We start from the raw sequence: 16,693 nt of genomic DNA, 5'->3' as shown, positions 1-16,693 counted from the left end.
CTGAGTACTGCAAGCCCCTGTCCTTTCCTAATGAGCCCCAGGACTCCCCGCTCTATTTGCATGCAGCGTGTCAAGCACAATGAGGCAGAGGTATTTATAACCAAGTGAAGGAAAATAATTCTGGGGGCAAGCGTGAGTCCGTGCCATCTCTGCCCACTGCTCTGGGGTTGAACAGCTTCATTAGGACGAGAGACCAGTATAAATAAATTAAAAGTTAGCCAACTGGGTACCAACATATGGAGCTGAGCCCCACATACAACATGCCCTTCTGCTGACTCCAATTGGGACTGCTCAAAGTTCCTAGTTCTAACGTTGTTCTCCCGACACACAGCAGGGACTGCTGCCCTCTCTGTGAAGACGACGGAGACCTCTTTTTTAGATTCGTTTCTGGATGGGGGTTTGCCCTGTTCCCTGTTCCCTCCTGGTTCTTTTCTAACCCTAAACAAGGGGCAGGTTGGGCCCTCTGAAGAATAGCAACACAAGTCAAAGCTCCCATCCAGACAGCGCCTCTGCACACAATATCTGCTTTTCCTTCGGGCACATTTCCGAATATCACACTTAAGTCTTCTACGTTGTGACACCCACAGACGCTCGTCACACACCAAGAAATGACTGCGCTTGGGGGCTCCTTCTAGAAAGTTAAAATAATTTGCTTATCATTGTTGCATGTTTGAGTTTGCAAGGGTCGACCGGCGGCAGAATGCATATGGAGGTCAGGTTTCCCTCATGTGGGTTCTGGGGTTGAACTCGTGAGGTAGGGCCTGCGTGGCAAGCGCCCTTACCGGCTGAGCCATTCTGTGAGCCCCACAGTGCTGCTCTGTGTAAATCAAGAATGCTTTCACAGCTCTGTATTAATACCATTCCAGCATTGGGAAGTTTTGTGGCTCTCTAAGCTTTTTCTTTTCCTTCAGGTTTTAATAAACATCGCTCATCTGTGTGTGTGTGTGTGTGTGTGTGTGTGTGTGTGTGTGTGTGTGTGTGTGTGTGTGATTTCCTTTTATAAACTGCTCTCAGGGTTAACAGATACTACAGTTCCTGATATCAAGCCCATTCCCTGTGGACTCTTAACACACACGAGCATGATGTACACTGTGCACTCCACAGCAACCTGGCTCTTCCGTTTGTGCTGGTTTGGAACAGCGTTGATTTTCAGGTTTCCTCAGTACCTCCTGTCTCCTCCTCCCATCTAAAACTTGCATCTGTTCTTTAGCTGCTGGTGACGCAGCCTTCTCTTCTGAGAATATGGGAGACATGCATCTCTTTTAACAACTTCCGTAGAGAACTGAGCTGAGTACCCCTAGGGTAGGGATAGAGGGGCAGTAGTGAGCTGAGTACTACAACACATACTGAAAGCTTACATTAAGCCAAAATCATTGCCCAAGTGTATTAAATGTATATTTAAAATTTAACCAAGGAAAAAAAAACCAAGACTCTAGAAAGCTCTATAAAGCTCCCAAACCAAATATTCTCCCCGTTTCTTTGATTCTGTTCTGGCTAGTGAGCTCTGAGGATGAGCATGAACTGTGCTAATGTGTTTAATGAGAGTTCATTGCTTGCACTAACCAAGATGAGACCGTAAAGAACACGGAATCTTTTCAAGATAGGACACAAAAACGGATGAGACTGTAAAGAACACAGAATTATTTCAAGGTAGGACACAAAAAAGGGGTGAGATCATAGAGAACACGGAATCATTTCAAGGTAGGACACAAAAAGGGATGAGACCGGAAAGAAAACGGAATCATTTCAAGGTAGGACACAAAAAGAGATGAGACTTTAAAGAACACGGAATCATTTCAAGGTAGGACACAAAAAGGGATGAGACTGTAAAGAACACGGAATCATTTCAAGGTAGGGAATAGAAAGGGAAGCGAAATCGAAGCTGTAAAATGTTTTTTTTTTTTTTCAAGCAAAACAAAACAGAAACCAGAAAGGAGAAGAAAAACTGTTTGGAGGCTGGCTAGAAGGCACACCCAGGACCAGGCTGGTTGAGGTCTCATTATGGCCTCCGTCCTGCGGTAGGGCCTGATGTAAACATCTCACGGCTACTGTGGGTGTTATGTCAAAACACTGGTGACAGCGCATCGGGAGCAACAGATTGATAAACTCTGCCAACACTCTTCCCTCCTCTCACATTCTCTTCAAACAAATGAAACAAGTCTGGGGAGAGGATGCTGGCAGGAGAGGCGTGGGGTTGGAAGGTGTGTTTAGACAAAATGGTTCCTGCTCCCTTTGCTCAGGAAGAGATCCTGGCCCTTCAGGGTGGTCACGGGGTCAGGCCAAGGGGACTGTGGAGGACTGACTTTATTGAGAGACCTTGTGACGCCTTGGAGGCCATACTGAAAATTACTTCTTGTCTCAATGAGGGGGGCGGGGTAGTGAAGAGAGTTTCGGGGACTGTAGGCAAGCTTTAGGTCAACTCCTTGGACAATGGTGGAGGGGATCCAGAGTCCCGGGCCGCCCTTGTTTAGATAAGACCTTTTCCATGAGTGCCTTGGCTTGCCAGGCTTCCTGCTCTGGAGGCCTCATGGTCCATTCACACTCAGGCCTGTCTTCCAGCCTCTGTCTCCCTTCCTCATGCTAGCCTCTGTGCTTGGCTTATAAGGATGGGCTTGGACAGCTACTGTCTCCCACCTTTCCAGGATCTTCCAGTAGGCTCAGGGCTCCTTATCCCTACACTTGGGTGGACCGGGAGGCCAAAAGTGTTACACACCCAGATAATAGCCTCAGTGAGAACATTTATTTTCTTCATTCATTTTTCTTCTTAGTGAAGGACTGTTTGGCCTGCTGAGGAAGGGTGATTTTTATAAAGAGATCTTTAAGGAAATGTTAGGAGTGGCTACCAATAATATCCTTTAGCACATGCAGGAAGGACATTCAAGAACCCTCCAATCAGTCAGTGAAGAGCATGTCAGATTATCACCGTGTTTTGTTCCTGCAGAAAGGAAGACAGCTAACTTGATACACGGTAGGGCATGGGGTCATGGTTTAGCACAGGGGTGAGGGAGCTGGGGGGATGGGGTGGTGGTGGGTGGCTTTTGGGCAGCAGATGTCTGACTATGAGAATCTGACTATAGGAATGATGGTCACGGCAACACTGTCAAGGCCTTTCCAACCCTTCTGCCTTCTTGAATGATTTCAGACTTTTTTGCCTTTGGATCACGGATGACAAAATCACTTGTGACAAATTCTGCTGGGTGTACTGTCATTGAACTACACTGAGACGTGTCAGAATGACCAGCCCTGAGGCCTTCACTGTAGCAGAAACATGGCTGAGGAATGCCCTGCTGTGCTCAGAGAGCCCAAGAGAAGTCCTATTTCTCGGCTCTTAGCCTGGCTTTAATCTCCTGGAGCTTTTACTATTGCAAACATTTATCCCCACTGTCTTGCTCTTGAGTACTTCGTCTGAACGACCTCTGATCTACGGCAATGGCCGTGTTCTTAGCCTCGTAAACAGCAATGAACCAACCCCATGCTACTGTAGCTTTCTGGTTTTACTGTAGTTATTAAAAAGCAAATAGAAAAGATTTAAACAATTTAAAGATGATCCTTTTGCCATGAACAAGTATCACGGTGCTAGCAAATGGGTTAATTGAGCCTCAGCATTGTGCCTGGCACACGGGAAGCAGACTGGAAAAGTCACTAGTCATCTGGTGCACTGAGAGCTACATAGGAGCAGAGAGATTATGATGTTGTACTAATCATTGTGACCTTTCTGGCCAGAGAGCCCACCTGGGCTCAGCTTGCTACCAAGTGAGGTGACTGAGTCCGACAGAATGGTTGATCCAAAGGTGGCCTTATACTTATCAGGTGCCAAATTGCCATGGGTCCCTGACCTCAGATGTGCTGAAGACAGGCCCTAGTGACCATCAGATGACCTCAAACCACCTCTTTAACACCAATCACTGTGCCGCACCATCGGTGTCCGTCTACTCACAGTGACAGATATAAGTGGCGACAGATCTGATGGGGACCTCGATAAAGTCGGCTTGGCATTATCAGTGCCTGACAAAGTGATGTTCCTGGTCAGTTTCAAGGCAGACAGGGATGCTGACATGTGAAAGAGGCATCTTCTGGTCTAATGAAAAACAAAACAGACCAATGGTGGTCTTCTCCACTTCCCACAGGTGGGCGAAAGCCCTGGCTTGGAGTTACCAGCACTATTTTAAATTACTCTTTTTTTTTCCCCATTGCACATTCCCTTTGCACTTCTTCTGAAACACGTGGTTTGCTTCCTGCTGCTATTGAAGGATGGCCTTGTCTATCAAAGAGACAGGTCAAATTTATGGAAAATACCAGAACACAGTGGAGAGAACACGCCAGCAAACCACCAAGAGCTGTAAGCCACCGAAGATTACACAGGACTGGAGTCTGAACACTTTGTGGCTGAAGAAGAACTGGATCCAGTAGACACAGGCTGGTGCAACCCCACTGACCTAAGTCACTGAGGCTGTGCGCTATTTCCGGTCTTATTTTTTTGGAATAAGTTGTCAGACCTATTCAAAGACACAGGCGTGCTTCTTGGGAGAACATTTGCCAAACGTCATGGATTGTCTCGAGAGACGGCTCCTGGTCAGTCCACACAGGATCTCACTGTGTTTGACACCTCTTTGGAGGCTATGCTTTTTGGCAATGGAGCCGCCCCAGAGTCGCCTAAAGGATACTCTAGAAGATCTAGGCAACTTCCACCAAAAAAGCTCAGCATGTGCGATGTGCCAGCCACAGGGCTGAGTGTATCACACGCATCATCCCTCTTCTCCCACCCCCACTCCCTGTGTCAATGCTGACTCCATTGCACCAATGAGGAGACCCAGTCTCAGAGAGGTCTAGAACCCTACGGCTGGGAGATGACAGCGGGAGGCAGAGCCCGACCTTTAGCATAACATCCTTAAGCTGCAGGCCGTATTTCATCCTAACGCCTTGCACGACTGGCTCTTGTAATACCGCAACACGGGCTTCTTAAAACATACCAGCTTTTGACCAAAATTACTCATGTGAAGGTCTAAGTGGCCACCATTTTAATTTTTGGGAGGGGAGGGGAGGGAGAGGGAAGAGAGGGTGGGGGACACAAGGCTGGAAGTAGACACATGAGCTGCTTTCAGCCACCTGATCCCAGTGACCCTGGATGCCACTCACTGGCATCTTTTTCTGGCACATCCTCCAGGACTGTATCCTAAAGAGGTCCTTGAACCCTAGGGCCTGAGTTGGAAACTGGCGGTGATAAAATCCCTGCCCCGTAGAAATGCTGTGGTAATTAAATGAGATAACACATGCATAGAACACACGGGAGTCGGCCACATCTGCTAGGCAGGTGGCTAATTACTGTCATCTATAAAGAAAATGAAAACGGAACTGTAAAGCCAGAGGTTTTCTAGCAGCCAGGACGGACGATTTAGTTTGAGACCATCTCTACCCACTCTGTTATCTGTTTGCCCAAGGACTTTCCCACACCCCCAAAGGCAGACCGTGAAGAAGGCTGGGACAAGGGAACATCAAGACCTCAGACAGAGGCCCATTCAGCTTCACAGTCTTGGTGCTTAGACACAGAAGGCCTTTCAGGGACTCCATGCCTGTGACACACGCTAGATCTGAGCACTAGTAGGTAGTCTGCGGAAGGACATCTGTAGGAACGAAGAACTTCTGCTCGACAGACAGTAAAACTTCCCAGGCACTGGCCAGGGGAGTTGGGGGAAGGGTGGTGGTGAGTGACATCTCTACCCCCAAACTTTGAGGCTGTAGTAAGGCTTGCCTTTCCGATGGTACCTTTTTTTTTTCTTGGAGCCAAAGCTGATGAGCCAGACAAGTTGATTTTGAGGCGTGTCCTCTCTAAGTAGACCTCAGTCACTCCTGCTCTATCTCTGTCCTTTTCCATATGACTTTCCCAGACCTCTTCGTCATGTTCAGGGCCCAGCTTTTACCTTTTCCCATGGCCCCTCCTCTAAATTGCTGAACTGGTCATCAGCCACCCTGACCCATTTTGGTCAGCCTGGTGCTGGGCGCTGGCCGTGGAAACCCAATGCCGTCCTGGGGTGCAAGATAGTAATGAAGTGGAAACAGGGACACGGCCTGAGGAGGGCTTGAGTGCTTGCTTGGTCCTAACCCAGAACATTCATGAGCAAATGGGGCTCTTCTGCCAGAAATAAAACATTCCCGCACAGTGAGAAAGCCACAGAGGGTCGTGACTGTGAGGGCCAAGCATACAATAAATGGATTCACTAGCTCTGTGTCTCCCAACCCACCTCATTCAGACGCCACACTGGCTGCTCTCGCTCCGTCCAAAGGTCTCCTCCCACCTGCAGAGCTGAGCTCCAAACAACCTGCCTGCGTTCAGTCATCCTCGACCTGCACTACCGACCTGTTTAGCCCCTCCCCTTTATGCTATAACCTGAGAAACAAACTCTGAGCTCAAGGCTCCTTCTGGCCAAGCAAGAGAAACTACAACTCCCATAGACAGTGGCCATGTAGACTAGAGATAAGCAGAGGTTTTGACACCAGAGGGATACACCCGTCAAACCGATGGTGTCTAGACAACCCAGTAGACCATTGTCTTGAAGGACCAGCTATAGGGAATGTGGAGAGAGATGAGAGCTAAGGGTAGGTGTTGCCTTGTGGGTACCTCTTGGGCTACAGTCTACTTTCTTTCCATCTCCACTCACTGGGTTCTGTTCTGTGCCAAGGGGGCCCTGAGTTCTATGAAAACTGCCCACTGAAGTGCATATTTCAACAAACAACTCTACCAGGTCAGTGGTTAGAGATGTAAGACATCCTCATCCAAGCACAGATACAGGGTCCAGCCTGTTTACTGAGGATCTTGGGTCAGATCATCACTCTCCAGATTCACGATAAAAAAAATGCTCATCCCACATATAAAAGTCTCTCCCATTTTCTCGAGGCATTTTCTTAAACCACGTGTCATGAAACAATACCAAACCCTGCTGAGAAGACCCCAATCAAACCAGTGCAGACTTCCCAGGACACGGTGTTCTGGCTTAATCTAAAACATATAATGAAATGTGTGATAGCAATTGTAGGAGACAGTTAATCATTAGAAACAATTACTTGTTGGGTTCACTGCTGTAGTATTAAGAGTGGGAAAAGAGATTTTGTAAAGCTTGGGCAAGTGGAGAAGGGGCATTGGTCTGGAAGATGGAGTAGCGCTTCTGTTCTCAGGATTGTGTATGAAATATTAACGAGGGCCGTTGTGTGGACACTCGCGGTGGGCCGTATGTGGGGGAGCTTCCTCATCTCACAATTATCTGTGAGAACTCAAGAAGTGTCTCATTAGTCAGTGAACATTCCCTCTTGGCGACTGATAAAAGTCTCTTGTATCAGATGGCCAGTTTTATTTGGCCAAGTTTGCTCTCAAATGTCCTGCTCAAGTGGCCTGGGCAAGTGGTCTTCTTAAATCCTCATTTGGACTCTAGGTTTTGTTTGTGGCCAATTAAAATTCCCCACAGGATGTCTTACTGGAGTCCTCGGACTTAGACACACTGCAAAGACTGGATGTCAGAGCCTTGGGTGCAAAGTCTCAGTTTTCTTTTCTTTTCTTTTTTTTTAGAACAGTGCGGTAGATATTAAAACAGGAGGGAAGTGATCATATTTATACAGAGGGAGCCTTCTTAGATGGCCAATACCCTCAGACATCTGACCCACATTTTGCCCCCAACACATGTGGACTCTTTGGATTTAATTATGAAAACTCTCCTTCTGAAGAAAGAGCAGAATGCAGGGCCTAAAATGGTGACATCACAAAAACTAATACTTGTTCTTGCTAGCTGTCGATTCAATTGGGTCCTTGAGGACATTTCTAATTAACTACCAGCAACAATTGTCTTGTTTGTGTCCTGTTCATTCTGCATACGCCACTGGTGCCCACACTATGATTCTCTGGAATGAGCTATCCCTGACACATCCCTAATGACCCTGGCTGGCTTTTCTTGCAGATTTGCAAATCTAAACAATAGGGGGATGCAATTAGGACAGCCCTTCTCCGCCCATCTTTCCCGATTTTGTAGGCCACCCCCTCCTCCCACAGAAGCAAAGGGCAAAGGACACTTAGTCCTGGATCGGTGAGCTTTCTGGGATGTGCACCCCAACCCTTCTATCGGGTGTTTCAGAGATGGGCTGTCAAAGTGTCACTGAGAGGCAGGGAATAATGTTTTCTATTTGTCTTCTAACAGACGTAATTAGGTTAGACTCCATACGTGACCTACTTCAGAGCTTTAGAAATAGCAGTTTTAGGGTCCATCACAGATTTATTGATTTTTTTTTTCTTAGACGACTGACCAGTTTAGCCAGGAAAGTCATAAAGGTGATTTAGCCTTCTACAAAGTGAGACATCAGCATTGTCTTTTCCATCTTAAGGGGGCTCATGGGAAAAAGACAAAATAAGGCATGGGAAGTTTTAGAGACGGCCAGACAGAGGTGATATGCTCTTCTGGGCTATGGCCACCAGAGATGGTCCAGGCTCGCACCAGTGGACATGTGGGATGATGCGAGTGGTGGAGGGATGGTTACACACTCATATTCTCTTCTCTCTCGTAAGATAGAATTTAGGGTTTCAAACACACTAAGCAGGTGCACTCGAGCATCACCAACCCTGCCTCCCCACCACCCACTCGGTAATTATTTGTGTTAAAACCACAGAGCTGATTCTGTTTGGCAGAGTGTTATCCACATAAGCACCCTGCTTTCACCCACTAAGATGTTCTGTTCACTTGTCATTAGTCTCCAGTTATTGGTCAAGTTAATTCATAATTTATAGGCAGCAGGGGGGCAACTGCCCATGAAGATCAGCTGGGATGTTATTTCCTGTTTTTGTTTGTTTGTTTGTTTGTTTGTTTGTTGTTTGTTTTTGGAAGGAGAACATGCAACGTGAAGTGATTTTCTCATTGAGCTCCTCCCTCCTTGGGAATGAGAGGAAAGGAGACACCAGCTATTGCCATTGACAGAGGGCAAGTTGCTCATGTTAACTAATTAGCCAGGGTGCACAGAGGTCAGGGGTAGTGCCCAGAGCAGACCCCATCTCCTCGATTGCTGGGCCTCTAGCATCATAATAGTTTGTAGTAGATTGTCTGCAGGTGCACACCCAGGCCCGATAAGTAACCAAATAAGTCTGGCCCTACACAGTCAGAACAAGTGGCACGTGATGCTTGACGCGGCAGTAGCTACGACATTTGAGTGGTGAGATAGTTGACATCACACAGTTGGGTTGGCCACTGATGACGTGCGAAATCAGTGCATGGGATACAAGTAATATTAATGTGATTCCTAGAACATTTCATTGGCGGTCACCGTTTTGGTTTTGTCTTTTTGTTTTGGACAGGATTGTATTAAATAGGTCTGGCTGGGCTGGAATTTACTACGTACACTAGGGCTTGCGGCTCACAGTGATTACCACCTGCCTCTGCCCCCCAAGAGCTGGGATTAAAGGTGTGCACCACCATGGCCAGCACGGTGCATTCTTAAAAATGACAGTTTTGCAAAGAAGTCCGTGCTGTCTAACATTTTCTCCATTGTAGACACTAACATAAGTATGCTTTGTGAGTGTGTCTATGATAAGATCGATGCCACTTATTACTCTGAACTTAAAACAGTGACCATGGTTGCTTTCTTATTGCTCTGATAAAATACTGACCAAAAGCAACCCGAGGCCAGGAGAAGGGTTCATTTGGCTTTCAAGTTCTGATCCATCATCATCCAGGGAAGCCGAGGCAGGGACAGAAGCAGAGGCCATGGAGGAACGCTGCCACTTGCTTGCTTCCTCTGGTTTGCTCAGCTACCTTTCTTATAGAACCAGGCCTACTGGGTAGAGATGGCACTGGCCACAGAGAGAATGGGTCCTCCTGTGTCATTGAGCAGTGAAGAAAATGTCCCACGGTCACGTCCCCAGGTCAACCTGACAGAGGCAATTGCTCGGCCGAGAGTCCCCCTTCCTAGGTGTCCTTAGGTTTGTGACAAGTTGTCAAAAGCTATGGCCAATAATGAGAGATAATTAAAGTGACTCGGGCCTACAATAAAGACCCAGACACAGGTTAAGAGCAAGCTTGAGTTTTAGAACAAGTTAAAAAGCACATGAAAACCAGCCACGTTGCTCTGGCTACTAGTGGGGGAGATGACCTAAGCTAGACGAACGTGAGCTCAAACATCATTATCAGTCACCCGAGGTCTTGCTGGCATCAAAGCACAAGCAAAGAAAAGCAGCCTCTGAACATCGGTGCTGATGACTGGGAGCACAGGGAGGTACCGCCCACACCCCTCTCCTCATCCTTTCTTGGGAACTCCCTATTTCCCGAGAGGGACCCCTTGTTGCCAGCCCCGTGCTGTGGCTTGTCACTGCAGACAGCAGCCCCTTGGCCTGCACAGTCTTCTTCAAACCGTCCCCACACATGAGTGTATGAATGCTTCAGCAAAGCTCACCAGGGACTTGCCACTAAGAGTAGTGCCTTTGGCTGCAGAGATGTCTCCGTGTTAAGAGCACTGGCTGCTGTGGTAGAGGATCTGGGTTCAATTCCCAGCACCCACATGACGGCTCACAACCATCTGTGACTCCAGTTACAGGGACACCTGACACTCTCTTCTGGCCTCCATGGGCACTGCATGCACACGGTACATATGCATACACGCAGATACACACCCACACACATAATTTTTTTAAAAAAAATCCTTAAAAATAAGTAAAAAGAATATCATTTGGCCCAGGGGGCTTACTCCTATTTTATTCTGTAAAATCAAGGGACAAGTAGATTCAACTGAGTATGGGCTCTGGGAGAGGCAGCTTGCTCTGTTCCCCTCCTCCCAAGCCTTATCATTCTTACAGGGCTGGACAGAACGACTTCCTGCCAGATGGGAAAGGATGAACAGTGTGGTCAGTTCCTGGGAGTCCCATCATGCTTCCCACCCACCTCTCTGTTCTTCCTTTTACTTTTATTTCAGTCTTCTTAGTTCCTTAAATTTTTTTTCTTCCTCTGACCTACTCGTATCCGCTCAGACTTACTAGACTTCTATTTTTAGAGCAAAGCAAAATTGCACTTGGCTTCCCATCATCCCTATTCACTTTTTAGAAATGGCCATTAACGTTTGTCACATGGTGAAATTAGTTCTGGTAGGTTAAAAAAAAAAGTTCCCCTCGATGTTCCTCAGAAGGGACTTAGAATGGGTCTCTGAGAAACGTGGTCCTCCAAATGCTAGTCAGAGCCCAGTCTCAAATTTCTGTTACCGTGGGCTTTCCCCAGGCATGTTACCTCTGCTCGTGAAGTGTATTTAATCATCTTGACTTAAGTTAATGGATGATGTGTGGAGGGTATCCACAGTTCATACTCCTGCAGAAGCTTCCTAGGTTGATGCTAGGCTTACCACAAAAGAGGGTCAGCAAATATCTAGATGTCTCTATTGATGGTTAAGAATCAAGAAAAAAATAGTCCCCAAACCCCTCTTCACTCAGTACTAACAATTTAATTCTATTACATTTACCAGAAATTCTCTCCTTCTCTGAACACCTTACCATCCAAATACATAGGATAAGGAAATGGGGGATCTTCAGTCCCTTCTCCTTGCCCATTAGTTGTAGAAATGTATATAATACCCACATTTTATTCTTAGTGCTGTTTTAAAAACCAGTGCTTAAAACCCTATAAACTACACATGTAACATGGTGCTGTGATCCTTCCAAACTCATACACAATGCATCGTTCAAATCGGGTTAGACATGGCTGCCTCTTCGAACATTTGCCATTTATTTATGGCAATAACGCTGAGTATCCCTTCATAGATCTTCCTGTGTTATAGAGCAGGTAACTGCTATCCTACTGTGCGATAGGCCGCCAGGGTATCTTACAAATGCTTTATAAGAATGAGTTACAGGGGAGACAAAAGCCACAGTATTACTCAGTTGAAACGAAGTTCATTTTCATAAACTATTTTACCCCAGATTTTTACTAAGAAACTTTAGGTTCATTGGAGTGCTGAAGTTTTAAAATATTTGTCAGATTCTAAAAAATGCTGAAATTTGAGTGGCCTGCATCTCTTTTTGTATTAACTTGGCTACATTAAGTGGCTGGTCTTGGAAATCCAATTAATAGTGCTGGGACACCAACACAGACCAGTGCTTGAGCTGTGGTCCTTTGTAGATATGCATTCGAATTAGAGGCTCGGATGTAAGTGCTAACAATTACCCTGCACACATAGAAATACTATATATGTGTAATATTTATGTATGTGTGTATGTGTGTGTAATCACTCAGAAACGTTGGACATATCTACAATAGAAGATCGTGTAGAGACACTACCATGTAAGTATATAACTCGGAATACGCACAGACATATCCTGATTCGTGTCACCAAGGGTAGGGCCTATCTACAAATGAATGAGTTAATCCAAGCATGAAGGCACTTGAGAATTCTTAGTAATGACAGATGGGAAATCTACCTTTTCCCCCTCCAACGCCCTGTGATAAAGTCTTCTGTTGTTATCAGTGTGCAAAGTCTCACCGGTGTCTCTGAATACTTCTCACTTAGCCAGCAAGCAGCAAGCCCCCGGCAGGGCTCAGCGAGTGCCCTCTACCCAAAGAGCAAAGCTGCTTACAGATGTCTACATGTTAACAGATAATTTCAATCAACATCATATTAAAAACAAAAAGGAAGGAAGGAGAGAGAGAGAGAGCGCTAGCATGGGAAAGGGTGAAATCTCACATGTCTATCTTGTCAGTTGTTAAATGAGGTTAAAAATAAATAGTAAAATGACTTTAACAGAATAATTCAAACAGTCAGCAAAGACTTCCGAGTCTTGCAACGGTTTTTTTTTCCCAATGGAGTAAGACATCTTTCCAGGACTTCATGAACATTCTCCACAGAATGGGGAAAAGGTTGCACACCACAGAGATCAAAAAGAGAGGGCGCTGCATACAGCGTCCACCTGGGCCCCTCGTTCAACCCTGAACTCATCATACAGCGCCCTGTCCTCATAGCTGAAATTTTTTCCTACATAGTTACTCTTAAAATTGAGTTAAGAGCAATGCTGAAGCTTTACGTTTGATGTCATTAAAATAGAAATTTAAATATATGCATAAAAGGCTAGGCTAGCTCATAAAAAATGCAACTCTAAACTTTGATCCTAACTGACTAGTTTTCACTAGTTCACCAATGTTTGCGACAGATCCACTAAGTACGGACGCTCAACCAAAACCAGCCGAGTAATACAAAATCACAGTGGCTCACTCTCTTGTATTCTCAATGAAATGTTCACAAGTCCTTAAATATTTTGCAACATCTATTTCTATTCTTAGAAATGACTCTCAAATGAAAAAATCAGACTTATGTGGAAATAGCTGCTTCACATGAATTCCATCCCTCACCAGTAATTTTCCACTATTATCACGCTGTGTCCCAAACAAGGGATGAGGACATAGATGGAGAATCACCGTGGTGGGAAGATCCTGGAAAACCAAATAGCCATCATGGAACTACCCCGTGCTTGCTTTCTGTCAGGCCAGTTTGGGAGTTTGCTTGCTTTAGTTTAATAGCAATGCCCCCCCCCACCCCCAACATTCTCCAGCCAGGCAGAGTTAAAAGCAACGCAGAGACGAGATGGGTATAACCCTCGGGTACTTTCAATGTTTCAGTCTCCCGGTTGTGCTTGGCCATTCTATTCCTGTTCTTCCAATTCCCTCCCATGAATTATCACAGGTATCATCTCTCCAGACTAAACAGTCAGAAACAAAACAAACAAGGATCAGTCGTGGGCAGGATGCAAGGAAAAGGCCGGGTGCTTGTCAGAGGGTAGGCTTGCCTTCATTGTACAAGCTCATACCGAGCATTCACTAAATGACTCCGGTTAGCTGATCCAGAGCCGAGGGAGAGACAGACCTGGGCACATGGGCCAACATAATGGTGCATGACAACTGCCGCCCATACACTGTGGAGGGAGAAGTGAGCTTGAACGACGCAGTCCAGAGGGTTCACAGGGAAGGTAACGTTAAGAGCTGGGCCTTGGAGTTTGATAAAAAAAATGACTTCTTAGGAGACAGACAATGGGTGGAAGCAAAATTCAGACACATGGGAAAGCATGAGCCGAGCCCAAAATAGGAAACGGTGGCTGTGTGTTAGGAAGACCTTGGATTCCAGCCAATGAAGAGTGGAAAGACCAGGGTGACTGACGGAGAGGGAGATCTCTTGGCAGGGCTACTGGACTGGGAAAAGGTGCGTGCAAAATCTGAGTCACATAACAGCTCCTCAGTCCCAGGGAAACCTTGGCTCTGTCCCAAGGATAGGGTGTCTTCAATGAGAAGGAATTGCTACTGTCTGCCTGCTGAAACACATGGAAAGCCTCTGCCCCAAATTGATACATCTGGTAAACTCCAGCTGTGGCCATTAAAGAATCTAGTCAATCTTCAAAAATTACTCAAGACGTTAACTCTCCCTACCTTTCTTTGGAGTGGTTGTAGTGACAGGGGTGCCACAGCCACTTGATGGTAGGCTGAGGGATGCCATACACGGTGCAAGTGAGGACTTGTCTGCTGCCCAGTGGGTAGAGAGGTGGGCTTGGAAGGGACGACACGGACTTTTCGTAGATCTGAGGTTTCACTAGAGAGGAAGAGAAGTGGATGGAAGTCAAGGGCAGAACCAAGGACTTCCTCCTAGAGTTCACATGAGAGACCAGTCACATTGGTTTTGATGCCAGGAATAGGGGAGCAACACCACGAAAATGTTCACATTACACAGAAAAAAATGCATATTTGATTCCATAGTGTGACTACTGAATTGGTGATACCTTGAGTACAAAAGATAAGAAAGCATGAGTAGTCATGTGGTGTTGGTGGTCGCCTTTAATCCCAGCATTCTGGAAGTAGAGAGGTGGGTGGATCTCTGAGCTAGATCCAGGACAGCCAGGGCTATATAGAAACACACACACACACACACACACACACACACACACACACACACACACACACACACACACTCAGTAAAATGGTTATGACTGGTTATGACAGGGACAGTGTGGTACTTTTTTCTTTTGTTTTTCTGTGGTGCTAGGGATTGAACCAGGGCTTTGAACTTACAAGGCAAGCACTCTACTATTGGATTTCATCCCAATCACTAGAAGTGGTTTAAGATTATAAACATGTATGTGGGGCTGGAGAGATGGCTCAGTAGTTAAGAGCACTAGTTACTCTTGCAAGAGTACCTGTGTTCGATTCCCAGGCTGGGTCACAGGCATCTGCAACTCCAGTTCCAGGGGAGTTAATATTCTTTTCTGACCTGCTCAGACACTTGGCGTGCATGTGGTGTACATACATGGATACACCAAGCAGGCAAAACACTCATATAATAAAATAAACTCAAGAATCATTGTTTTAAAGTTTTCTTTGATAGTTTATACTGACTCTTGAACTGGAAAATGGTCATTGACTTGGCCCTAGGACCCAGATCTCACACGGATGTTACACTTACCATTTACGATGAGAGTGGCTGTGAGGTTTCTAAATAGCTTTGACTGTTTTATGCCCAGCAAGATTGTATAGTCCCCTGCGTCCTCGGCAGTTACATCTTTGATAATTAACGAGTAGCCATGCACCGAATAGCGAGCAGATTTCTCCGTTGCGGGTACGCCATCTTTTAACCTGTGGTTAACAGCATGGTGCATTAGTCACTCCAGTCAATACATGGTGTCACTTGGACGGCACGCGCTGTTTCTTCACAACCTCAAGTGGATTAGTGTCCAGGCTTTGGGCATCAGTGGCTTTTGTTTTTTGTTTTTAACAACTTTGGGCACTAACTGTTTATAGACTGGGTGACTTTTCATCTTTATTCACAAAGAGGATGGAATAAGCTAAACGAAGAAAAGAAAGTGGTGGCTTATTGTCCCCTCAGGGCTGTTAGTGGTTTATTGTCCCCTTAAGGGTGCTGGTGGCCATTGGAATGTAAGTACTAATTCAGATCAAGCTCTTTGTCAAGCGTTTTCTTTAAGGCTCCCTAAGAAGTACCAGAACTCAGCTGGGCGTGGTGGCACACACCTTTACTCCCAGCACTGAGGAGGGCAGAAGAGGCAGGTGGAGCTCTGAGTTCAAGACCAGCCTGGTCTGCAGAGGGACTCGCAGGACAGCCAGGGCTACACAGAGAAACTGCGCCTCAAAAAACAAAACAAAACAAAACAAAGCAACAACAACAAAAAAAAAAAACCAAAAAACAAACTCAAAACCAAACCAAAACAAAGAGAAGTTATGAGAACCCAAGTAAGTCGGATCGACTAGATCTGATAAAAATAAAAATAGAGGCTCCTATTGTGGGCTCATGTGGAGTTCTTATTAATTACACAAATGGTCACACCGGGTTGTCCGTAGAGAAACTGCAGCGAAGAACAATCAAAGACACCAAGCAACAGGAATTTAAGACTGTTTTGAATGTAAAATCAATGCCTTGATGTCATCTGTTTAGACAAGTCAGGTGGCTTGGCTCTGCCCTATCTGCACGCTTCTAGAAACTCTCAGGGCCCTTCGAACTCAGATAGTCTATGGCTTCATTTCATTGTTTTTGTAATGTTTGTTTCTATTTTGTTTGTTTGTTTACTTTTATTTATCTGGTTTTTTTTTTTTTTTTTTTTTTTGAGGCAGGGTTTCTCCGTGTAGCCTTGGCTATCCCAGAACTCACTCTGTAGGCCAGGCTGACCGTGAACTCAGATCCACCTGCCTCTGCCTCT

The 16,693-nt window shown here is 45.9% G+C and overlaps 1 protein-coding gene and 1 long non-coding RNA gene across 4 annotated transcripts in view; one reads left to right on the top strand and one right to left on the bottom strand.

The window, feature by feature from the left end:
• Nucleotides 1–16,693, bottom strand: part of Flt1 (Fms related receptor tyrosine kinase 1) — a 171,701-nt gene that overhangs the window by 99,920 nt on the left and 55,088 nt on the right. For all 3 annotated transcript variants that reach the window (XM_008768998.4, NM_019306.2, NM_001309381.1), the window contains exons 9-10: nucleotides 15,448–15,617; nucleotides 14,421–14,580 (exon numbers count right to left, since the gene is read on the bottom strand). In XM_008768998.4, coding sequence (XP_008767220.1) covers nucleotides 14,421–14,580; nucleotides 15,448–15,617 — 330 coding nt within the window. The remainder of the gene's footprint in view (nucleotides 1–14,420; nucleotides 14,581–15,447; nucleotides 15,618–16,693) is intronic.
• On the top strand, nucleotides 1,765–6,221 carry LOC102547586 (uncharacterized). Its single transcript, XR_005491798.2, has 3 exons — nucleotides 1,765–2,201; nucleotides 2,769–2,968; nucleotides 3,143–6,221. It is a non-coding gene; the product is annotated as an uncharacterized LOC102547586 (long non-coding RNA).

Source organism: Rattus norvegicus, chromosome 12 (genome assembly GCF_036323735.1).
Source record: "Rattus norvegicus strain BN/NHsdMcwi chromosome 12, GRCr8, whole genome shotgun sequence".
NCBI lineage: Eukaryota > Metazoa > Chordata > Mammalia > Rodentia > Muridae > Rattus > Rattus norvegicus.
The sequence above is the reverse complement of the archived record's forward strand: the minus strand, read 5'-3'. Positions and strand labels throughout refer to the sequence as shown.